Raw genomic sequence first — 26,518 nt, 5'->3', positions numbered from 1 at the left:
CATGGTTATATCAAGCTCGTTGGTGTTGACTACTTAAATCCCGGTGTAGAGATCCCTTGGCTCTTAGATGCTTCAAAATGTTTGATATTTTTCAGGCAGTAACTTTCGTATGCACCTGTGAAAAGGCTGACCTCAGTGAAAAGGATGTACTCAACTGAATAATGTCAGTGTGAGAGAGAGAGAGAGAGAGAGAGAGAGAGAGAATCAGGCCTTTAGTAAGATTCTTTTTGACCAGTTCAAAACCTAATAATGAAAGTGGGTTAAATGAGCTGAATATAATGTTACTGAGAATACATTAACGGAAAGCCTAGTGAACTTCTGATTTTTAGTTTTTTATTATTTCTTTAGATTTTTACAGTGTAAAACCCCAAATTGTGTTATTAGAGATATCTTATGAGAAAATGAGAAGAGACTTTCTCTGACTACAGACATGTCCCTTTTAATAGAGCATAACTATAACTGCTTGAGAAAAATTTCAACATATAATTCCTGCAGCAGTGAAAAATGAAATCCTGTATAGTGTAGTATAATAGCACAAACATTACTTTCTAAAAAAACATTACTGCAAAAGTAGTAAGGTGGAATGTCAAACTCAATGTTCCATTATGGTACTTACAATGAGATATATGAACAATACTTAACCTTGAAAATCACAATTCATTACATGAAATGGCAACCCAGAGATGCAGTTACAGAAATTCCTTGCTCTGGTTTCATTATTTGATGCCCTGTTCTCTGGAAGAGCATTTTGTTGAGCCTTGTTTTCAAGTCCTTATTGGTAAATATAATGTCAGGCGCTGCAGAAAATTCAGACCTTTTGCATATGCTATTGTTAAATTTGATCAGGCTGCCATACCTTCTATACCCTGTCTCTTAATGTTTAAAGAAATCTAGATTAGTATAACCTACGTATTGAGGAGCTAGAAGTAGAATACATTGAAGTAGCTCTCATCGACTTGAACTTCTCTCATACCATCCCACTCTTCCATATACAGGCTCCATATTAACATTGGTAGAACATATATAACTATGACTTGTCAGAATCTGACTGAGCCTAAAAGTCATGTGCAAAGTTGGCATCATGCTCCATTCTTACTTCCTCATTTTCTTCTTGGAAATAAAGTTATAGGGCATTGTCTATCTAAGAAAAAACTATTGATGCAAGCAGCTTCTCATGGCAATGCTGCAGTGCACTATACTCAAAATAAATAGTGTGCCATATATCATACAAGAAGCAGTGTTTTTGTACTTGTTTTATTTTGCTTTTTTGTGATTTTTTTTTTTATTGAACTAACTGTATAGTTGAGAGAGTAATGTGACAAGCGTTCAAGCACACACTGCCCCAACTCAGACCTCAGATTTGCTCTACTGTTTCCTTTTGTACTTTTGTTTCACTTTTGCCTTACATATTATGAGGTCTAATTCAAACTCAAAGATTTCAAAGAATCAAACAGACACAGACCTGCTGACTAATGAGAGGTGCTATAAGTCCCTCACTCTTACCATCGGTATCCTAAAAATCACTGTGGGTGCTTCTACATGTACACATTTACTGCACAGTAATTTAGGTTACTGCACAGTAACCAAAAATTACTGCACAGTAAGGGCACGCATCTTTATGTGCACACCCTTACTGCACAGTAAATGTGGCAACTTAAGCTGATTTGGGCATAAATTTGATACCTGCATCATGTAGGTATCAAAATTTATGATACCTGCATCAAATTAATGCCTGATTAGTTACTGCTCAATAATGCACATGTAGGCACCCTATGCACAGAAACAGTGTGTGTGTGGACTGACTTAGGACTAACTTTAGTTCCAAGTCAGTCCACACACAGCAATACTGTACTTTAACAGCTGCACACATAGACACCAGCCCAAAAACCACTTACAGCACAGTAACTTCCTGCACAGTAAATGCACATGTAGACATGCCCTGTGAGAACAAATATTCAGTAACTTACAATGCCTGGTACATTCCACTTTTCATTTTACTGGTTCTTTTCTTAATAGCTTACTGATATGCCACTCAGGATAAGCTATCACTTTAGCTTGTATAATAGGATGCTCATGACCCTCTGACTTCACTTATTGTCTGGATTTCCATTTACAAGCCAAGGAGCTCTAAGAAAGAAAATGCATTAGATAATACTTTAACCTCCAATCCATTGTAAATTAAAGAAAGTTTAAAAACCTTCTAGTGGCTCATAGAAGAAATCACTGCTGCAGAGCTTACAGCTTCAAGGAGCACATGGTTGTGATTACCAACACAATACATTGCCAAAGCATATTATAGGCACAGAACTGTTTAAAAATGAGTAAGGGAGCTACCATATATTTTCACATACAACATGCACCTTTTTCCAAAAAAATGACTGGAAATTTTAGTGCATGTTATATGCAAGAAATATGGTAAGAGCAGTTTCTGCTGCTTACCAGGCAAAAGCAAAAGGGGAGTCTGCACATGATCTACAGGGAGCAAAACAATGAGCACGTTAATCTCCCTAGATGCTGCTGCTTATTACAAGCAGAAAAAAAGTCTTCATTCTGCCTTTCAAAAGGTATGTATCTTATGTCAGGGCACATTATACAAAAACATATGATACTTAAATAGACCTCTAATTTCACACCTGAAGTTCATCAACTTAGCCAGGTATATGATGGGTACATTTGCACCTAATTGGCTTACTATAATATTCTCTTAATACTTGTCTTAGTCCAGCAATTTTCCACTTTCTTAGTCCAATTAATACTACTCAATACTTCTCTTAGTCCAGCAATTTTCTACCATCCTTCAGCTAAAAACCTGGATTCTTTTATCACGTGCATTCTCAATACCATCCACATTAGTGACAATGCAAGTGATAGACAAGATTTACTTGAAGAAAACTGACAGTGACAGATGTTTGGGACTCATGACCCAGCTGGAAAGCTTTGTACCTCTATATGCTACATAGAAATATGTGATAGTGTTGATTTGCACTCCATAAATTACTGTTACTTCAAAGACAACAAAGAGAGTTAATACTGCATTGGAAATATAAGGAAGTGAAGGCAGAAATCTAAAGACCTACCAAAGGAGAAGATATAAATGAAGGCACAAAAAAACCCGGAAAGTTTTACCAAAGGATCTTCGGTATGACCAAAACATTTCAAGGCAAATCCAGAAGACCATGATAAGTATAATTTAATGTTTGGTGGCTGTCCAACAGATTACCCATATGTACCTGAATCCAAGAGGACTTTGAATTTAAGACAACCACCCAATAATTACATTCTATATGAACTTCAGTTGTGATAAATGTGGGAGGGACTGTCACTCAAGAACTGGGTTCTACAGCCACTCCCACAGATTTTCAGCAAGCTGATGCCACACTTGGTGTAGTTCTATTGCCTTGTGAGACTGATGCCTACTACATGGAAAATTATAATAAATTTAATTTTCTATGTATGGAAAATATATTACAATTTTCCATGTATAGAAAATAATTATAATTTTAATAATTTTTTCATGTATAGAATATAATTAATGCAAGGTTGTCTAATTAATGGAATTCATCTTGTCCCCCCCACACACACATACACACACACTCTGCTGTGTTAGGGAAAGCAGCAACAGGAGGGCAAGGAGTTAGACCTCTGACACTTATCCCCCCCATGCCTGCTCCACCCTGCTGCCAGTCCTCCACCATGCACCCTCCTGCTGCCTGCCCCTCTGTGCTTGCACCTACTTCCCATGCCTGTGCCTGCCCCCACTTCCCTCCCCATACATTACCCCTGTCCTTCCTTCCATGTCTTCCCCCCACACACACACTTCCTACCCACACTCTCCTTTAACTTCTGTTGTAGCTCTGCTCATCCAGGGCAGTCACCAGCAGTGGCGGTTTGGTTTGGGGCTGGAGGGACCTGACCCAGAGCCAACAGTAAAGGTGGAGGAGCAGCATGGAGCAGGGGACAGGGAGTTGGCACAGACATAAGGTGTCAGTGGATGAGGGGGCAGGCTGCATCCCACACCCGCCCCACGGTTTCCCCTGCACTGCCTTCCGTCACATGTGCCCTTCCCTATTGCAGGACAGGGGACAGGGCAGGTGGCAGCTCAGCTCTGGCTTCAACCCAAGGCAAGGGCCAAAGCAAGAACTAAGCCACTGCCTGCCCTGTGCCAATACTCTAATCCAAAGTGTAGGGCTTTTTCCCCCCATGATGAATAGAAGGAAGAAAATTGCATCTTGGATTTGAGTAAATACACTTATGTCCCTGATGGTGTGCACAGAACAAAGGTGGTCAAACTGCGGCCTGCAAGCCATATGTAATGCATGGTAATTGTGGCTCCAGGGGACAGCGCCCCGAAGCCCCGCTCACTTCTCCCCAAGGTGGCTCTGGGGGACAGTGCAGCCTGGCACTTCCCGCTGCTCCAGGACTGGCGGCTCAGGTGCTGGGCTGCCGGGGCAAGGGCTGCAGCCACACTGCTTACCCTGGGGTGTGGTCTCTACAAGAAAACCCAGAGCAGCTCGGTAGCACATTTTGGGTACCAACAGCAGTGATGCAATAATAGCACAGGACTCTGGCTATTGCTTCTGCTGTTGGAGCCTGTGCCATCATGGCTCCAGTGCCATCAGTACTTGAACTAGCTACATTAAAGCTGGTACAAGTCTTTGTATACATGGTGCAATCACAATTTAAATAGCAGTCTACAACATAAGCTATAAACTAGGCCTGTGCAAGTAGGCAGCTATTTGATCTGGCTTCAGATCTGGCCACTTTGGATGCCAGGGATCCGATCCGGAGCTCCAGACCGGGTTCCCGCTTCAATCCGGCCGAAGCAGCTCTGAAGTTTTGGAGCCACCTCAGAGATCCGGCCATAGGGTATAATGGCAAATCAATTAAATATCTATAACCTTGCTGTTTTTTGTCTGATTTGGATGAAACTTGCAGGGGTGGTAGCCTCTGCTGAGAGCATGAAGCCTGCCAAGTTTCAAGATCAGTGCGGGGGTAACTGTACCCCAAATTCTTAAAAGCAAAACTCATGTCTCGTATATGTATTACACCACAGTGGGGTGAAAACTGTAGGGGTGGTGGTCCCTTCTGAGGCCACAAATCCTGCCCAGTTTCAAGGAAATAAGTGCAGGGGCTTGGGGGAAACTGCACCTCAAGCTGCAGACAAACAAAACTCATGACATGGGTGACACTGTGTGTTAAGGCTCAGCAGGGTGAAAGCTGCAGGGATGGTAGACCCTGCTGAAGCCATGAAGCCTGCCAGCTGTCAAGGAGAAAGGTGCAGGGCTTCTGGGTTCTGTGGCCCTGCACCTCTACCTGCTGACAGGCAAAACTCGTGTCATGGGTGCTTGTGCAACTGTGTCCATCTTGGGGCATGGGGGGACAGGGCTACTGCAGGCCTGGCTGCTAAGCTACTGTGTTACCAGTTAACAATTAATCATGATTCACTCAGGGACCAGCTCAATACACAGTACCTTGCTACTACATAACTACATAACAAGTTAATGAGCATGGATTAACACCTACAAAACCACAGACTAAGGAGAGGAAATAATCAATACAATCAGCTGCCCCAAGACTGACACAGTCAGTTGCACCTATCTTCTTGAAACTTGGCAGGCTTTGTAGTCTCAGCAAGGGCACCACCCCTGCAGTTTTGACCCCACTGTGGCTTAACACATACACGTGACGTGAGTTTTGCTTTCAAGAATTTGGGGTGCAGTTCCCCCCCAAACCCTTGCAGCTAGCTTCTTGAAACTTGTCAGGCTTTGTTGCCTAACCAGAGGCTACCATCCCTGCGTATTTCATCCAAATCAGACAAAAAACAAAGTTATAGATATTTCATTGATTCCCCATTATACCCTATGGCCGGATCTCCAAAGTGGCTCCAAAGTGGTTTGGAAGCTCCAAACTGATTCAGAAATCCTAACAAAACCGGCACTTGGATCCGGACATGGTGCCTCAGATGCTGAAACATCTGAAGCTTCTCCGGATCCAAAGCACAGTCCAAAGCCTCGTACAGCCCTACTATAAACGTATCACTGCTGATGGGCCAACTTGCTATACCTGGGGCAGGTGCTCTCAGAAATGACAATCATCTCCAGCAAATGAGAGTAGAATTTCATGTCTGGGAGCAAGGACATTTTGACTACTGTTGTTCACTTCCAGCCCCTCTAGTCAATTAACTTAGTTGTTTGAACCTTGAGCATGATGGAAAGCAGGAAAAAAATTCACTATCCAACAGCCATTGACTCTACTTTGTGACCTCTAGCAAGAGTAGGTAACATGGAATATCAAGTGTAAAAACAAGAGTTGAAATGTTTATTACCAGTAATAAAGCTACTGGGTTTTTTTCAATAGTGCTGAAGTACCTTGCTCTCATTAATTTGAGGCCTTCCTGCCACCAACTTAGGAATTTTCACTATTTTCATAAATGGCTTGTTCAGCCTTTAGCTTGTTAATTGTTTTTATGTGCATGCTTTGTTTTGGGTCATTTTGATTTGTAACAGCTTTTCTATTGTTTAAAAGATCAAAATAGATAATTAGGCTCCATCTTTTAAAATACTATGCAACAAGAATAAAGCTAGAGAGAAGTGCTTTTGGGCCATGTTACTGAAAAATCTCAGCTTTTCCCTTTAATAATTCACAGTGCATTTTCAAAAGAAACAACAGCATTCACTTTGTGTCACTCTTTGGTTCACATCAGAAACAGCCCAATGAAGCCACAGTCTTTGCCTTTACTCAGCTGCTTCTGAGCAGAGACAGAAGCAGAAGTTAAACCATTCATTTGCCCATAATTTGCCACCTACCTTTGGCTGTTCTGGGAAAACAGCCAAACAATGTTGCATGCCTGTTTCTGACTAATGCATGGTGGGAAGGAATGAAAAACCACACATGAAACATTTTTGAACGTGACAATAACTTTAAACACTTCCAATCCCTATAAATGTAGCAGCAGTGATAGGGAAAGTGTGATTGCTGAGAAACATTGAAACAAAAAAAAGTACACAACCTTAGAACAATAAATATGCACAATTTAGACTTGCTTGGATTGAAGCAACTTCTCCTTAGCTTCTTCCCTTTGTAGAGATTAAAAAACCCAACATTCAGCATCAGGTTGTTACTGGCAAAAGAACTGTAGTCATATATACTGGGTGTGGCCAACCTGCCCCATGGGTGCCACAGGCGTCATGGCCAGCTTCTGTGTGGCATGTGGAAGATCAAGGAGGGGACAAGCAGCACAGTGGCAGGTAGGGCAGGAAGCAGAAAGCACAGCAGCAAAAAAAGTAGGGAGCACAGGGATAGAAGCAGAAAATGGAGCAGTAGATCAGACAGGAAACATAAGGTTGGGAACAGAAAGCAGACCAGGAGGTTGGGCAATGAAGGGGATCAAAGTGACACTCAGGGAGGGTACAGGGCTAATTTGTGGTACACCTGCCAGAAAGGTTGGCCCCCACTTAGACACACAATGGATTAAAGTTGTTAAAAATAGAACAGTCTTATCTATTCTGGACTGGAGATGTCAAACATACAGCCCACGGGTCAGATCCAGCCCATGAAGCCACTCTTATCCAGCCTGCTGGACTACCAGCTCTGCTGGCAGAAGTGGCCTGCTGCAGAACTGTGATCACTGGTAGGAGGGTGAGCGAGGGCTGACACAGCCCTGCTGTCTCCCTCTGGCTGCTTTGTCAGCTGCCACCACCACAACCCTAGATGCTAGCCCTCACTAAGTGCCCTGTGTTGGAGCCAGAGCTGGAGCCACCATTGTGGCAGGGGGCATACAGCAGCTGCAGCTCTAGTTCTAGTATAGGACATGCAGCACCAGAGCCCCAGCTCTGGCCTGGGGCATATGGCAGGGACTGAAACAGCTTGTCACATACTCCAGTCAAAAACCAAAGCTGCCACCCGCACATGCTCTGATCCAAAGCTGGAGCTGCTGCTGTCACCAGTGTGGCTGCTTGTAATTGCCCCTGTTTGGATCTGACCCACAAGGAGTCCTACAGTCCAGGTCCAGCTCAAGCACAAGGTGAGTTTGATACCCCTGTTCTAGAAGATGGAGCGTGGGTTTGGGAGTCAGGCAAATTTTGAGGTCTCTCCTATTGCTTTATTTGAGATCTCCACTATTGCTTCATAGTTAATACTCAGGCAAGTCTTTGTATTCCCATCTGAAAATAGGGATAATAATGCCCTCTCATATTGTGATAGAGATAGATTCATTAATGTCTGTGATACTGCCACATTGCTAATGGGTAAAGCTGTCCCTACTGGATACTTATCTGTCTCCCATGTTTGCATCCTGTAAATGGGACCCATTTTGGGCTTCCCCTTTGGTTTCAGTAGGCTCCAAAGCTGTTTCTTGCTTTGACCACTCTAGCACATCTCCTGTCCATAGACTCTGGTGTCCCTTAAGGTAAATGAGACTTCATGACCCAGCGTTAAAACACCCTGGGGAGGATGTTATTCCCTTACAACAGCCCAGTTGCTTAAGCACACTTTCCCAGATCTCCAACTTTCTGGGCGCTCTAGCTTACCATTTTCCTCATCAGGAACATGAGCTAGCAGAAGTATATAACAGGTGGGTTTTGCAAAGGATTCTAATGCAGCTATCTTTACTTTAGGTTGCACAAGACAAAACAATAAAATACCTATACATCAACCATTCTTGATTTCTTCATCAATCTTAAGCATTCTTTGGGGTTCAATCAGTCTATGGCTTCTTCTTACAACATGGAATCTTCTATCATCGTTAGCTGATTTCTGCTTCTGGTCTGTTCTTATCTCCCAAAATGGCTATTGAAAGAACCATGTATCCAGGTTACAGCCATATTGGTCTAGAGGCAAAGGGAATCAGAACTCATGATAGAGGTGATATATTTTATTAAACCAACTAGTTTTTTTCAAAAGTCTTTGATTGCAAGCTTTCAGGCACAAGCACCCTTCTTCAGGCATAGGAGAAAAGATTGTAAAAGTTCTCTTGGGTAGAAATGAAAGCTCATATTTCATAGGAGAGTTGAAGGTGTGGTAAAATCTTCTGTCTGACACAGTTCATTTTATGCAGATTCAGCTCAGAGAAAAGTTGGAATAGCCTGCTTACCAAAGTTGCTTGGTGGTAAGCAGGATGTAGTTATATTTCCTTCTGGTTATGGTGTTTCATATTCCACAGAGGAGTAAAAAGATGTAATGCTGTTCTGGGCAGACATTGAGAGAGCCAATCATTTACAACCTCCTTTGTCACATGACCTCTTGATCAGCTTCATCAAATAATCAAAGTCCCCTACTAGATGATCTGTTGCCACATGGCAAACAAGTCCTTCTGGGAACCGACAGCTCTTTTGTTCAAGGGTTGTTCCAGCTGAATAAAGAACCATCAAATTCAACGCCTCTCCATTTTCAGCCTATGTAACTACACCCTATTTTAGTCCATCATGAGCATAAATGGATACTAGAACAGGTGAATAAGCTGCACATTGAAAAGGGAGTTTCCAAACAAGGCAGATATGTATACCAGAAGTTTAAGACTTCAAATATAAGCTGTACAGTTATATAGCCGGTTTTTCCAAATTACCATACTACAGTGATGACAGTGATAGAAAGATCACTTGGAAAGGAGTAATTCTATATCCATTCATAAGGCTTCGTGCCATAAATAAGGGAGAGAGAAACACCAAGTAAAGGATAAGGATAAAAAACTTGAGATCTATCTGTCCCGAGTACTATATAGCATAGGGGTCCTACAGAAAAAATAGTATGCAACCATTCAATTAGAAACTGAAGCATGTATATGCACAAAGAAACCAGAGTTGTACAGGCATTTTCTAACTTTTGACTGCTTAACTTTGCAACCTTAACAGTCTTTTAATGTAGTTTCTGTTAATGTAGTATTGATATCAAAGTACAAAAAAATTACATGCAGATATCCCCTTACTAAGTGCAAGAAAGAAAGGCACTTCCTTAATCACAGGTATTAGTCAAAATGCATTGAAACAAGATATACATATAATTTTATTAATTAGTTTTTTTGAAAAATGCACTTTGTTAAATCTGTGATTGCACACAAGGAAGCTACATTACATACAGTCAAAAATAGGTTCTTAAAATGAGACATGTCTTAAAATGAGCAGCCTTAAGAGTGGGTAGTGCTGCCATTTTTTTCCTGTGAGCAGTACTGTCTTGCAAAAATCTAGGAGCAATATTGTCTTGCAAATTTCATAATAAAGTCTTTTTCACATCTAGAGGGCAAGAAATAATCAAATACATTTTAGAACATCAGAGACATTTTTCTTATTTTGTTATTTTTATGGAATCAAATTACTTTTGAATAGGTAAAGTGTGATTTTAAAGAAGTCCTTTAAATACCAAGAATACAGCATGACATACTTTAAAAACAACAAAACGAACATATTAGTGGGCATTTCACTTTAGCAACACTAGAAAATAACTATAAAATTTTAATGAAATAAATAATATTTAAAAGTACCAAATAGTTCCAGTGGGGGTTTTGGGTACCCTCAAATTCTTTTTTTTTTTCCTAGAGACAGAATTAAATCAAATGCAATTCACATGAATAGGTTATACCCACAGGGATGTTACCCCTATATAGCTGATGTTTATATTTACTAAGTCTTTTTCGAAGTTAGGAGTGAACTAATTTGCCCATAGAATCTATTTAATAGTTGGAAGCATAAAGAAATAATAAACCCCTAATTACTGCCAATTCAAAGTGCAGTTGATAAATCTGTTATATCCAGAGAAATGACGAGGAGAAAATAATTTTCATAAAACTAGAAAGACATTGAAGCCTGGGGGTGAAATTCTAGCCTCCAAGCCAATGGCAAAACAACAGACAACCCAATAACAAATTTGAATAGGACCAGGGTTTCTCTTATAGTATATTAGAGATGAGCCTTTTGCTCCCCAAGAAAGCTAAGACCTGGAGCGAAATTTTGCAGCTGAGGTGCCTCATTGATTTAAGTCAGCACTGTAGGTTGTGCCATTACGTGGTGTCATCCATTTAAATCAATGGAACTCTACTGGTTCACAGCAGCCAAGGATCTGGCTCTATAAATGTTCACAGAAGCACTCATCCACATGAGGAAATGAAGAAAAAGGACCTATGAAAATGTCTTTCATTTTCAAACCTGCTCTGTTGATTATTTTACAAACTCCACTTACAGGTTCACTGCCAAGGGTTTGTGCTTACTTTGAGTACCTTGAATCTGGAAAGGATACTGAACTAGACAAGAAACCTTCTAAAAATATGTTTTATAGTATAAGGGGACTTTTTTAGACTTTTGTCATCCCAAGGTTGTGTGTAGAACAAACTTGAGTGCTAGCCTAGACTTAGTAAGAAGGTTCTTGGACTTTGTGGTTAGAGCTGGTCCTGGCATTTTCCAGAACTGTTAGATTATCTTTTTTTTCTTTGTCAGGAAATGTCAAATCTGAAACTTTTCATAGAAACAACTTTTTTGATAAACGATTCATCAGAAAAGGTTTCTCAGGTCCTGTAGGAATTTCTGGTCAAAATGGTAGGAGAAGTGACCTATTCCAAATTAATAAACAAGTTAGTGGTTATAATATTCATGTGAGCTTTGGGAAGCTCACGTTCAAATGCTTATCTTAGTGATTGGTGACAAGTAGTAGCCTGATGGGCATGTGCCTGAGACATGAGAGAATGGTAGAGGAGGTGTTTGAACCTTAACCTCCCACATGCTCTCACAAGCAGGCTCTTGGCTATATTGGAGTGGATAACATGCCTTCTGACTCTCTCATTTTTCACAAAACATGGTGAAAGCTCTGGGTTTTGTTCTAATGCAGAAAATATTAAGGTTTTTGAAATTACAAGTTTCACAGGACAGAAAAATACTTCCTATTCAGTTCTACTCATGGTTACCAACCTCACATTTGATTCCTCGATGCATTTGCATGTTTAACCTTGCTGAGTAGCTCAGCAGTATGCATGCTCTCTCTGCTCTGTCTCTAGTTTTGTGTGTGCGTGTGTGTGTGTGTGTGTGTGTAGGGCACTGTACAGTCCAGTCTGACACACTAATGCATATAGATATCCTTCTGCTTCTGACCTTACAAACTGTCCACTTCAGCACTGTCATTCTATAAATGTCCATCTGCAATCCAAGAAATGCATTTTAAATGTGGATGCAAACATTTCTATTACTGATAAAAACCAGCGCAGCATTTTTTGCCTTGCGGGGATTAGAACCGTGATAGTTAAAGTTATAGGTCCAGTAATGACACTTCAAGGCCGTGTCCTTTCCTGCCATGGAAAAGCAAGGAGAACCCTTTGCAAAGTTTCTGCTGATGAAGGAAAGAAGGGTAATTCTTCCCATTTGATAATGTATGTAGAAAGTAAGAGAATGTATGATGTGGCCCACATACCTAAGTCATGTGAGTTAGCTGAAATATAAATCCTGCACCAGCTGAACTTTGCTGGTTTAATTAATGATGAAAGTCAGAACCTGCAAAACACTGTGTTTTAATAATTGTTCAAATTAATCCCTGCTTCTTAATGAACAATCCCCTTTCCTCATAGCTGGTAGCACAGGTGCAGTCCAATTAAGGATACCTAAGAAAGTGAGAAGAGAGCATAGTCTGGAGAAACAGGCACAAGTACAATTCTGCCTTCCAAGCCTGACACTGCAATCATTTGCTATTTGACCTTGGAGAAGCCACTTCACCTCCCTATCTCAGTTTTCCCATATGTTGTATGGGGGTAGTAATGCTCATCTACCTTAACAGGTTGTGATCAATAGAAATTAGCTAATACTTGTACAGTGCTTTGACCATGAAAAATGTATACAGTAGTTAATATATAGGACACTAATATATGGCCCTTCATCTGGTCCTCCCACAGAAATGTTCATCTCTTCATTCCAAAGCCTATAGTTTTTCCCTTCCTTCTACTCATGCCATTGCATCCTTATAATACTTGATAAAATATTTACTCTTAAGAAAAAGAGCATCTAAAAAAAGCGTGTAAACACATCAGTATAACAGCCTAGAGTAACTGAAGAACCAAAGAGGAATTACTTAAAGAAACTATATATTTTCAAGTTGGCAAGGCCAGATGATTTGGCTGAGGTAATTGTAGAAGAATACGGGGAGAACATGAGTATATGGGGAGATTGCATGATCACAGATGGTTGGAAAAGCGTAAATAAAGTGCTCATCTTTAAGAAAGGGAAGGAGGATCTGGGGCACCACAGACCAGTCAACCTCACCTCAATACCTGGAAAGATCATGGAGCAGGTCTTCGAGGAATCTCCTATGGAACACGTAGGCCAGATCTGCATGAGATGCTGACTGCACAGCTGTTACTCCTCAGTCATTTAGTACTTGCATATCCAAGTACTAAATGACTGCACAATAATTGGTGTTACTGCACAGTAGCACCCCCACATGGCTTCATCATGATGCTGACTGCTCAGTAGCTTGTTACTAATGCACAGCCAGCATCTCATGTAGATGCGGCCCTAGAGAAGGACAAGGTGTTCGAGAACAGTTAACTTGGATTCACCAAGAGCAAGTCATGCCTGACCAACCTGACTTCCTAATTTCCAGATGACAGGTTCTGTGGATTGAGGAGAACAATTGATGGGATATACCTTGATTTTAGCAAGGTTTTTGACACTGTCTCCTACAACAATCTAAGGAAATAGAGATTAGAAGAAAGTACTGTAAGGTGGATTTCATAATTGACCAGATCATCAGGTTCAAAAAGCTCATGTATGGTCCTATGTCTACTTAGGAAGAGGTATCAAGTAGAGATCCCCAGGGTATGCCCTGGGTCCAGTGTTCCTTAATATCTTCATTAATGATTTGACTGATGGGATTGAGTGCACATTTAGCAAATTTTCAGATTACATGAAGCTGAGTTGCAGACATTTTGGAAGGTAGGGCTAAGATCAAGAATGACCTGAAAAGACTGGAAAAATGGTCCACAGTGAATCAGATAAGATTCAACAAAGGACAAGTGCAAAGTCTTGGACTTGGAAGAGAATAATTACACACAAAAATGCAGACTGGGGAATGATGATCCAGGCTGCAGTATTGCAGAGAAGGAGCTAGGGGTTACAATGGACTAGAAGCTGCAAAAAAAGCCAATAGCACACTGGATTGTATACTGGAAAATACTGAAGTCCCTCTTGTAAATCAAGGGAAATTATTCTTCTGCTTTATTCAGCACTGGTGAAGTCTCACCTGGAGTCCTGTGTCGAGTTTTGGACTCCACATTTTCAAGAAGAACATGGATAGTTTGGAAAGAGTCCCCTCAGGGATTGATAAAAATGAGACCTGAGAAGTAAGATTTATGAGAATAAAGCTAAAAAGAAGCAGTTTACTTAGTCTGAAAAAGAGAAGACTGAGGGGCAATTTCATAGCAATCTTCAAATATGTGAAAGGTGATTACAGAGAGGATGGAAATGGGCAGAACTTTCTGATGCCTCCTGCTTTTGAGGGTGGTCAAGCACTGGAACAGGCTGCCTAGAGAAACTGTGGAATCTCCATCCATGGAAATTTTCATGGTCAGGTTGGACAGAAACCTGGATGGGATGGTTGAGTCAAGGATAAGCCTGCCTTGAACAGGGGGCTGGACTAAATGACCTTGTGACCAGCCCTACTTTCCTATGATCTCCCTAGATAGAGCTTGATGCTACTCTGTGATTAGCAAAAGCATGGATCTCAACAAAGCTCCACCAGTCCTCCATATTTGAGGTCATATGGGTATCCCTTTTAATTTTCAGTCAGAGATCCAAGTTTTTCTGGACTTTCACTAAACAATTTTTAAAAGCTAATTTTACATTGGATTGTATTAAAATCCACACCATATTTTCCATTGAATTAGTAAAATATTTATTATTGAAATCAATAGGATATGTACCCATTTATTCTGGAGATAAGTGTGTCCTTAAAATATCTTGAAAAATATTTCTCTGTGCACTTTATCTGAAGTTTGTTTTACATGCTGTAATACTTGCAAAAGGATCCTACCACCTTTCAGACAGAATATATCTATCATCCTATCTTTAGTTCAGTTTTACAGCATGTTGATATATTAGGAAATGGCATAGTGCTCTACACTCTGATTTCAAACACTATGAAACCACAGGTTGAGAGGGAACAACTTACCTCTTCCATCTCCTAAGGCACTTCTATAGAGGTCAGCAGAGATTATTGTGTGTGGCTCTTTTAGATGAGACATCTCTATGAACTTTAAAAGCTCTGATGTGATGTGTTAAATAGATCCCTTTACATTAACTTATGGTCTTTACAGTATCATAAAGGGTGCTGATAGACATGCAGCTCCCTGCTGTAACTCATGGCGCTTTACAAAAAGCGCCATGAGTTATAGCAACCACCTCTTTCATCCCCCTGACACAGTAGATGTTTGCTGTTGGGTCAGGAAGGTGGAGGATTAAGCTCCACTTTGGAGACAATCCAGGAAGAGCCGCATGTCTGTAGCCTCTCTCCCTTAGCCCCGCACCCTCCCAGCGTGCTGTCTTCAGGGGAGGGGGGAAAAGGGAGGGAAGGGAGTTTGGACTGCAGTTTACCCAGCCTACTCTGGAGTAGGGATGAGTGGATTGGAGCCCTCCCTGGATGGCTCCAATCCAGCTACCCCTACTCCAGCACAGGCTGGGCAAACCCCAGCCCAAGCTCCCTCCCTTCCTTTCTCCCCACTCCCATCATGAGACAGTACCAGGGGCAGGGCTGGGCTGCATGAGACCAGCCTCAATCAGACCAAAGTTAATGAAGGCAATCCACTTTGGACCACCTTCATCTGAAACCTCATGTAATGAGGGTTAATTTATCATACAACTGGGCACTTTTAAAGTGCTCTGCAGCTGTGTGCTTCCGCCAAGGCACAGCTGTAGAGTGTTTTCAAGGTGCAAATTGTGCAACAAATGTCATTTTTGTCAGCACCCAAAGTGACTGTAAACAAATTTAAGAGGCTCAAATGTGGAGGAGTTTATCAATCCCATTCAAATTTGGCTCCCAGACCATTTACTTTTAGCAGTAAGTTTTGCCCAGTTTTCTCAGACAAAATTACCACTTGCCCCACTATTTTGTCATGATACTTAGTTATTATGAAGAAGTGGCTACATTTTAGTGTTCACTGGTGATGCGCGCGTGTGTGTGTACATGTACTTACTGAGCCACATCCTGCAATAGCTGTTATAGATGCTCATGGTCACCTGCAGAAATGAGTCAATATTTTCTGAAGCGGTGTGGGATTAAAAGTGCTATAGATATATAAAATAGTGGAGATTGTGGTAAACATATTTAAGGTATTTGATTCTTAGGGATGAATTTATGGAAAGCAGGCCACCTAGATTTGCATGCATTCATCTCTCTTCCTCTTGGTCTCTGTTTCAACACACACACACATTGCTACAATTACTTATTACAATTACTTATAACAAGTAATTCATTATTATAGATACCTGTGTTACATGTAGATTTTCATCTCTTCTTTTGTTTCCTTTAGATTATTGGAACAATTCCACTGATGCCTAATCCAGTCCCATCCAACCAGGCACCAGGCGGAGCTCAGGGCCTTCAAGTGCAGCCAATTACTCCACAGTTATTGACCAATGCCCAGGGTCAAATCATTGCTACAGTCATTGGAAACCAGATACTACCAGTGATCAACACCCAGGGAATAACACTATCACCACTCAAACCAGGCCAACAGGTAAATTATCTCTCTTCTGAATTATTTAAAAAATAGTTGCAGTGAAGTAACCATCTGCTCATCCTTCTCTTCCACAGTCTTTTTGAAATCTCCCCCTTGTATTACCATTCAGTGTACTGCCATGAAAGATATATTTTAATCATTATTAGACCCATTCATCAGCTTATCCAGGTTATAAAAAAGAATTTGAGTGTTCAGTCTTGTTTTCCTTTCTTATAAGGCTTCAACTGGTAATATGTTATTTTGAGAGGAAAACTTTCCTAAAACTGAATAAAAAGGTCAGCAGGCTGCCTGTGCTTAGATTGCCCACTGGACTAGTGTGGCTGAGGTACTCACACCACTTTCTTGTGTACCAACAGCACACAAGGGAGTGATACAGCTCCCATCACATCTGGCTCCCCTCCCCAAACAGCTATTTACTGAATGGAGTGACTTATTTTAAAAGTGCTTCCATAATGTAAGAGTGGAAGAATACAGCAAGGTCAATTTTATTACAAACAGAAAAAAGAATATTTTATTCATTAATCTTCTCCATTAGGGAAAATTAGAAACAGAGGTGTTTGTAAGCACAGAAAAGCAAGGGAAAGGCCTTTGAGACATATTGTCATTCAATTTAACGTACCATGCAACCCACAAATTTCCAGAGAGATGTAGGAAAGGTTTCTACAGTTCATTAAATCCTTCACTATTGTCTAGTACAGTAAAGGTAAGATTAATTAGTTCTTGCCATGTTTAGAAAGCAAAGAAATGAAATGCCATCTGAGCTAAAACCTTTTCATCTAGAGAAGGAAAACCTAAGTGGAGAAAAAACAATGCAATGATGTTGAGGTGCAATTGTCAAAACAAAACACATTTTCAAAGGACTAGTCATTTGAATGGTCAAGTTGTTATTCTTGGTACTGTTATTGATCATTTCTTTGTTTCCTAGCCATCAAAAAGTTATTCCCTTCTCTCCTCAAATCTTAGTTGGCTGCCCCCCCCTCCTTTTTTTGTTGAATTTCAGCATACAGTGAACTCTAGGGGTATGTCTACACTGAAGCAGTGGCACACTATGACAGAGGCAGCCTGAGGCATATCCTGTGTACCTACTCTTGCTCACATACCCCAAACCCTGAATTGCACCACTGAGGCATCTCCAGGGCTGTCCCCAATGGCCACCCTTAAGCATTCCAAAGGCCAAGCTCTCAAGAACAGTCCCAGAGGTAATCAGTGGGAGCAGGTATATAGACTAGGCCTGTGTGAAGTAGCAAGTATTTGCTTTGATTTCAGCCGATTTGGAGGACAGTGATTCGATTCGGAGACTCAAATCACTGTCCCAATTTGATTCGGCCAAATCAGATCCAAAAGATTTGGCGCCGGTTCAGAAATTCGGCCATAAACTAAACAGGCAGCTGACAAAGCTGCCTCTAGCTGGTAAGTCTGTTGGGGTTGCGGGATGGGGGAGGGAAGAGGTGTGGGGAGGGAGAGATTGGGACTGGGGTTGGGACAAGCTGCCTAGCTGGGGCAGGGGGGGTCCATTACTTGGGGAAGGGGGGAAGCGGAAGTGGGGCAGATAAAGTGGGGAGGGCAGGATGTGGGCGCTACTTACTCCAGGAGGAAGGGGGCAAGTGGCAGCAGGGGATAGCCCCCACTCCCAGCGCTGCCACACCCGTATCCCATATGCTGTCCCCCAAGAGCAGAGATAGACCACTGCAGAGTGCTTTTGAAACTTGCCCCCCCAGAGAACTTTGGACAGAGAGGTATGTAAATAGCACAGGCCATCTATGCCCTTCTACTGCAGAGCCTGAACATGGATTAGGAAACTCAGCAGTGGATTAGGAAACTTTCTTCTAGGAACATAGATTAGGAAACTTCCTTCTAATCAGTCTACCAAGGGGACAGAGATTCTCCGCATAACCCAACACCCTACTTAGGAGTGACAGTCACAAAAGCCATTCTCTTCAGATCCCCTGTGAAATTCAGGAGTCTAAGGACAGCTATGGAATACAAGGGTCTTGGCAGAAGCCTAACAATGCTAAATTCTGTTCACCTCCATGGCACTACAGCTCACTGCGAAGCCATACTCCCATAGGCCTCATCCTGACTGTTACAGACTATTCAAAATAGTGCTGCAAGTGGGGATTAGATTCAAGCTACTGAAATTATGGGACTGCATATGATGCTAGTCCCAGATATATATATACTTGAATAATGAGAATGAAACTTAAAAAGCAAATAAGTGGGTCCTCAAGTAGATTTTATTTTCAAAGGAGAAATACAGGTTTTTTAAGATTAAAGTTAAGCTTTACATAAGATCAGTTGCTCAGGACCCAGTCTTGTTTTTAGTCAAACTCCTGAGTATCAGGAGGCCACAAACGATTCCACTTAGAAATATCATCCTACCTTAAAATTATTATAATCTGGCAAAGAATATTGTCCTGAATTTAGACTTAAAAAAGAAAACAAGTACAAAATCACCAGAATATGAAAAATACTATGAAATCTCTATTTTGATAGGAGCTACAGAAAAATCTTTCTATGTGTTTGTACTCCCTCTACTGGCTCTCAAGGTTTTAACTAAAGGTTGTCACTAAAGGCAGTGGGAGTTTTGCCATTGAATTCAAAATTGAGGGATAAGGACCTGGTTCTGCATGGGGATGATACTGGTCCATAGCTGAAGAAGCAAATGAGATGTAACCGGATTGATGGTTGGGTCATTTGAAAAGTGAATGAGATTAAACAAACCATAAATCAGTACTGAATGTATCCTATTGTCTACTACATTTAGAGTAACAAGTTTGACTAATCCTATGTTATCAGGCCTGACTTCTGGAAGAACTAAGTGCTAACAACTGCAGTACAAAAACGGAATATATTCACAGTCTTTGAAGATCAAGCCATACCATATTTGCAGGGTAATTTTCCAATCACCTTTTTTTTTGAGGCCTAAAAGTATAAAAAAGGAATAAATGAAATAAAAGTGATCCAGTAAAATGCAGGGATTACAGCCAGTCTCAGTTCATCATGCAACTTTATCATCCTTTTGGAAATTCAGCAGTAAAAGGACTTTGCAGATTGTGTCAGGTGCTTTTGTGCCCTATGCTGGGACTATATCCAGGTGATGGTTAACCCAGTCAGTCTTGGTAATAGCTGAGGTTTCCTCTGACTTTTTCAGTAGACCAGTCATATAAATGACTTTGGCCCTCTGGATTTTCTCAATACATATATGAGCCCATTATGAACTGCAGTCAGGAACAGCCTTTTTTTACTTTCATTTTGAGATAAACAGAAGTCTCTTTTCCTAGAATATATGTGGGATTTTCATTTCCAACACACTGGTATCTCATTTGAGGATTGAATATTCATTACAAAGCATGCGTAATAGTAAAGTCTTTCACTGTTTTGCCATACACCAGAAATACCTTCTTTACAGCCATTTTCTGTTCCAAATGTTGTGTTAAAAATACTGGACCAAATTTGGATCTGTGGTAAATAATTTGTAGTGTAAGACAGTAGCACAGGGCTCAGTCATGCCATCACTGTATGTGCTTATATTGAAAGATAATAAATCTTCCTCTAAAGAGTCTACAGTCTAAATGGATAAGATAGACAAAGGATAAAAGAGAAAAAGTATTACCCCCTTCTACAGGAGGAAAGCTGAGGAAGCAGATGTTCAAAAATATGAGATATTCAAAAATGTTTCAGTGATTTAGAAGGAAAAATTCCATTAAAAATTCCCATTCTAAAAATCTTGCCCCAAAAAATAGAGCTCAGGGACAGTACCAGGAATGGATCTAACGTGTGAGCCCAGTGCTGCACACAAATGTAAATTCTTCAGTGGAGTTCCCTCAAATACGCACCAGAATCTGGTCTTTAAGTAGGCAGCCTCTGAAGGAGCTAGTTTGGGTCTCAGAAGGGGTATAGCTATATTAACACAGCAATGCACCCAAGCAAATACGCTGTTTCGCAGCCTGGGTAGAATGCCAAACTGAAATGACTATATATCTTCTAGTACTCAAAGTAACTAAGTTAGAGCCTGCTTGTGTATCTTTGCATAGCAAAGACAACATACCCTTAATTGCTTTTGAAACTTTATCCTAAATGATTATCATGTCTGCCGAGGATGACAACTTATAGCCCTTGCACATTGTTTTTAGCCTAAGGCATCTATGGTTCTTTTTGGTTATTGATATGAATGTCTTGCCAAGCTCTTGGTTTCAATTATGTCATGCAACAATAAATTCTACAGTTAACTATCTCTTGTGTAAAATAGTTTCCTTTTGCCAGTTCTAAAATGTTGCTTTTTAATTTCACTGGGGGGGTCCTTTGTTCAATTATGAGGGAGAAAATAGCTTCCAGCTTATGTTCTTTAAACTACTTTTTTACATATGTATTTCTAGCAGGATATCGCCTATACATTTCTTTTTTGAGATCCATGCGGTAGTTGCAGTTTCAAAGTTTTTAACTTTTCAAAGATATTACCAGTCTAAGTGGCATTACATATCCCTATAATGAGAACTCTACCAGTTCTGTAATAACTTGCCAAACAGGAAAAATATTTAAACTGTACTTATTATAGTCCTCATCTTTTTTAATCTTTCTTCATAAATAATGCTTGTTGTGTATCTAATCATTTTCATTGCCCTTCTCTCAACCCTTTCAATTTCTACAATAACCTCTTGGAGATAGTGCGATCAGAACTGAATGCAGTAATCACGGGGAGGATGCATCTTCCATGTACATAATGGCATTATAATATTTTCAGTATTATTCTCTGTCCTTATCTTAATGCAACCTAACATCTTGCTTGCTTTTTTAACAACAATTGTTCATTCAGTAGGTATTTTCAGTGAGTAGTCTGCGGTGACACAGGTTTTTTCCTGATTGTTACATATAATTTAGACCCCAGCAATATGTGAGAGTCGCTTAAATTATTCATTCTAATGTGCACCAACTTACACTTATCTACTTTGCATTCTGTCTGTCAGAAAGTTCCCGGGTTATATAGTTTAGCTAGATTCTTCTGTAGTCCTCTCAGTCTATTATTTGTTTCATTTAGTTTTAACCTCATCAGTTCACCATATCCACTCTTTGTTAAAAAAGATTCACCAGTGGTCTCAGTGTGAATCTAGGCATCAGCGGTAGCCTGCTTCCATGAGAGAACTTTCCAACTTGGAGGCCCTATTTCTAAAGACTGGTTGCATTGCTTACCAGCATTCCCACCATCACACAACTCTAATCAAAACTGACTGATACAGGAGAACTTGGCCAATGAATTTCATTCCTAAATGGGCCAAAAATCTTCTAATATCCACTTGGGTTCAAAACACTCTCCAGGTCATATGTCATTTTAACCCAACATTACTCAGAGGTGGTGCCATTTTAACCACTTTCTGGCCCACAAAACACAAAGGCACCTACAAGGTCTGTATTATTTTCCAGTCTGCTTTGTTCCCTTTGCATATAACTAATTTTGAGTTGTCTACAATGATTACCAGAACTTTTAATATTTCATTGCATCTTAAAGCGCTAGCAGTGCTGAGCTCTCACCCAAAAAAGTGTGCTACAAGTAGCATTCTCCTACCTATGCTGCACCTCCTTCTTTCTGTCATTTGCTAGCATATTCCAAATTAGCTGTGGTTGGCAGGCTACGGACAGCTCTCAGATGAAACTCTTTGTATATCTGCTTCCTTCTTTGTATATCTGTTTTTCAGATGTCAGGCCAAGAGAGTTTTCTTTCTGCCACCTCTACCTACCACGTCCTATCTCATTATCACAAGTGCATGTAATCCCTTGTTTTCTTCTTTCACATTAAAATATAACTTACTCTCAGTCATCTCTTCTCTGCTGTGCTCTTGTCGCTTTGTTGCTGTCTTGTTTTACGAGGACCATACTTGTTCACTGTGTTTGCACACAGGCATGACTTTCTTCCTTTGGTTTTCATAATACCCGTTTTCTAGTATGAGGATGCTAATTTTTATCCTCTCTTCTTTTGGACATCTGTATCACTGGCACATTGATAACATTTTCCACAGCCCTTCCACCAATCACCTGGATGAAATACTGGTGCAATTTTGGGGTACAAATAGTTTTGTCCATTATCCCAATTTTACAGTGATAGAATAAGGCCACAAAATACATACTAAACGTCACATAAGGAGTTCAAAAGTCTGGGACTGATACATTAGGTTAATGCATTCCCCATATAATGCCACTTCCCAGATAGCCCTCGCACAATCTGTGTGAACAGTGTCTGTAAAGATCTCCTATAATAAGCTCTTCAGACATAAAAAATTTATAAGTGTCAACTTTCATATTTTGAAATGCCAGTGGGCTTCGTTCTTCAGTCAGATTCATGCATATAAAAATCTTACTCCTGAGCAGGCTTACAAATGGGCCTCAGTTTGCGTGTGCATGGGTATGCTTGCAGGATCAGGTCCTTCATCAAGATAGAACAGGATGTTACTTAGCTGTTTGCATTTGCTTAGATTTAGGTAGGCGTGTGTCACAGGGCGGGGACCCAGCAGCGGCTGTGATCTCTCCTGGCGCCCCCTACCGAGCCAAGTGGGTGTCCATGCACCTTCGTTATCTCGCCCACCACGACTTTGATGTTGAAGTATTGTAAGGGAGGCTGCTTTTTAACCCCTTGAGCATGGTATCCCTTGGTGTACTCCCGCTGGTACCCTGTCTACCGCTGATTCTATGTACTCCTGTCACAGGGCTACACATGGCTCTTACCTCCCCTTATACCACAACCCCAAACCTCTCGGGTGTCCCGGATGTTGTTAGGTCTAACTACCCTTGTTACGCTCACCCTTCCAAGCCCTCGCCCCCTCCTAGGGCCTCTCCGTGCACTCGCCCCCTCCTGGGGCCTTCTCAGTGTTCTCGTATGCCCTCCCTGGGGCTTCTACTCAGTCTCTCGCCCTCTCTGGGCTTCTTCTCGCCCCCGCACTGGGGCCTCTGTGTGCCCTCCCTGGGGCTTATCCCAATACTATGCCGTTGCCCTCCCTGGGGCTTATCCCAATACTTTGCAGTCGCCTTCCCTAGGGCTATACGGTCGCCCTCCCTGGGGCTCACTATGATGCTCTCACCCTCCCTGAGGCTCACTGCGCTGCTCTCACCCTCCCCTGGGGCCTAGCCTCACGATTCCCGTGATTGGGGCTCAGGTGGCTGTAGCTGTGCCTGGCCCCCAGACCCGCCTTCTTGGGTCACTCACCCACACTGGGCTCCTCGCCCTGCATGACACTGCCTCACTGGGGCTGGGGTCTATGCAACCCCCAAAACGCAGCACCCTCTCTGGTGCCAGGAACCCCCACGCTACTGTGGAGCTCCCCTGAGGCCTCCTCCAACCCCTACAGCCTCCCCCGATCCTCCGGTATAACAACAAACAAAAAACCATCAGCCAATTGGCCCCAACTCAAACTCTAGCCTCCTGGCTTAAAACGTAAACCCAAAGCCCTCTGGCTCATCATTACTTCCATCCCTGCCAGGGCTCCTCTGCCTGGCATTCTCACCCCATGTACTGCTCCGGTCATCAGGCCTCCCACCTCTGCCTACTCCCGGCAGAGCTCTCTCCTTCACGGCTGCCAGAAGGGAACTGCCACTTGGCCTCAGCCTAGGCTGTTTATAAAGGCCAGGCCCTGCCCCCTTCTGGTCAGCTGACCTCTGGTGTTGCCCCGGCAACCCACACCTGTCCTCCTTTAGGAGCAGAGCACTTCACTGCCTTGCGGCAGCATGTTAAAAATGGGTTGTTGTAAACAGTGCTTGAGGTGAGCCTGAGGTAGCTTAATTTTTTATGCATTTTGGTCTGAGGTCTATGCATGTGGGTTAGTCAAAAGTTTTCTGTGGAAACATTTAAGATAAGTATTATGACATTCAACAGAGGTGGGGCTTTTTGAGAAGGGAAAGAAGCAAAAAGCTCCTGCTTTCCCCAGAAAATGTCCATGTTTCATCCAAAATCTTGGGTATCTGAAAAAACGCAGTGTTGTTACAGAGAACTGAATTATAGCTTCAGAAATGGTGCAGTGTTGTCTTATGGCAGCTGTAATTCAGGTTCCTCATACTCTTGTTCTTTTCTATGGGTAAAGTCCACTTCTAGACTTCCCCTTCCATGATGCTCCAAGGTCATGTGACTACTATGATGCACCATCTCCCCCAACCAAGATGAAAAACAATGGTGGGAGATATAGTCTAACTAGGATACTCAGTCTGTAGAAGAGAATAGAAATCTGAGACAGCTGAACTGAACTAGCTCCCCACAAGGCACTAGGTTGCAGTGGGGGGGCGGGCCTTTCAAAATCAAAATATTTTATATTGATTTTTCACAAACAAGGCATGAAATTTGCTCAAAACAATCTAATCCTCCAAAATACAATATAACAACTACAATTGTCTATTTTTATCACAAAAAATATATTTGTTTTTAACTATTCTGACTATTCCTCCAATACATATTACTATTGTTGCCCTCTCCAGACCTTTATACTTGTAACAGGTTGCCCTCCCCAGTGGCATTTTTTTTCTTTTTTTTGCCTATGGGGGCACCCCTGAAGTCCTATAATGTTTAATTTCTCTCATTCATCTCATATTCTGCCTTTACTCGTCTGCCACGTCTTGATGTAAACATTATTTAGATATTCTTACAAGCAGGAGATTGCCTATTGTAATTCTGTGTTGGGGTTCTCAGCCACCATGGGCCTTGTCCCTCATCTTTCTCTAGCTAGGCCACCAGATAGTGTTTGACTCTGAGGCTCTAGCTCCTTAATCCTCTCAGAGCCTGAGGCCTTCCTTTTGTTTTCAATCTAGAGCCCAGGCTTTCTAGCCCAGAGGCCTGTCCACTAGGTACAGAGCCAGCAGGCTGCAAGTTCCAGTCTGGGCAGCAGCCTAAAGCTTCCATGAGCACCCTTTCCTTTAGCTCAGGCTACTAGCCAAGTTCCCCGCAGTGGGATCCGGCTATAAAGTCCTGCAACCAGCTCTGAGCTACAGGCCCTATACAGCTGCACACACTAGTGCACTAGGACCTTTGGCTTTTTATGACTGCACCCAAGGCACTAATGAGGTCTTCTCCTCCTCCCCTACAGCCTCGACCACAAACCACCGGTATCAATGAATCAAAAATTATAAACGATATGTCCATGGGCTATAACAAAAAAATAAAGAGAGCAGCATGCCAGCTTAACATTTTTCCTGGGCTCTGTGCTTCTGCTTCCCACCGTCTGTTATAGTCCTTCTTCTGGGGCTGCCGCCACTTCTCTTAGAGTCCTCAGTAGTTCCCTTCCCACAGCAACTGGACAGGTCACCTCTCTGTGGAGCCCTTATACACAAATTCCTTCCCCCTTGGCTGCCAAGCCCAGGGTTTTTATAGTTCTGGCCTGTCCCCTTCCAATCACCTAAGTAGCTGGCCAGGTTCAGCTTTTAACCACTACCATGCCAGCAGTCTGTGCCCAGAAAGTTCTGGCCTTAAAGGGACCAGCCTGCTTTAATTTAAGAAACAAAATTCAGATTTTTAGACCTAAACCTATCCTCTTGTTCATGGGTATAGATTGTAGCTGTGTTGGTCTAAGGACATAGGCAGACAAGTTTTTTTGGGTAAATCTGATATCTTTTATTAGACCAACTCAAATATTGTGTAGTAGTCAGAGGATTGTAGATGTTTCATCCTTTGGGAATGATGTTGTGTTTCTTGCATAGGCTTAGAAAATATATGTCGCTGTTGAGTTTGGCTTCTTTCTTTTTCCTGTTGCACTGTTTTCATTTCAAATGGCAAAATTTAATATGTTCCATGTTACAGGGGTGTAGATTGTAGCTATGTTCATCTAAGGACATAGGCAGACAAGGTTC

The 26,518-nt window shown here is 41.7% G+C and overlaps 1 protein-coding gene across 2 annotated transcripts in view; it reads left to right on the top strand.

Moving 5' to 3' along the window:
* POU6F2 (POU class 6 homeobox 2) overlaps positions 1-26,518 on the top strand; it is a 421,158-nt gene that overhangs the window by 378,758 nt on the left and 15,882 nt on the right. For both annotated transcript variants that reach the window (XM_090048651.1, XM_090048652.1), the window contains one exon: positions 16,493-16,699. In XM_090048651.1, coding sequence (XP_089904777.1) covers positions 16,493-16,699 — 207 coding nt within the window. The remainder of the gene's footprint in view (positions 1-16,492; positions 16,700-26,518) is intronic.

Source organism: Crocodylus siamensis, chromosome 5 (genome assembly GCF_052110815.1).
Source record: "Crocodylus siamensis isolate JL-2025a chromosome 5, ASM5211081v1, whole genome shotgun sequence".
Lineage (NCBI taxonomy): Eukaryota > Metazoa > Chordata > Crocodylia > Crocodylidae > Crocodylus > Crocodylus siamensis.
Note: the sequence above shows the minus strand (reverse complement) of the source record. Positions and strands in the feature narration are given on the sequence as shown.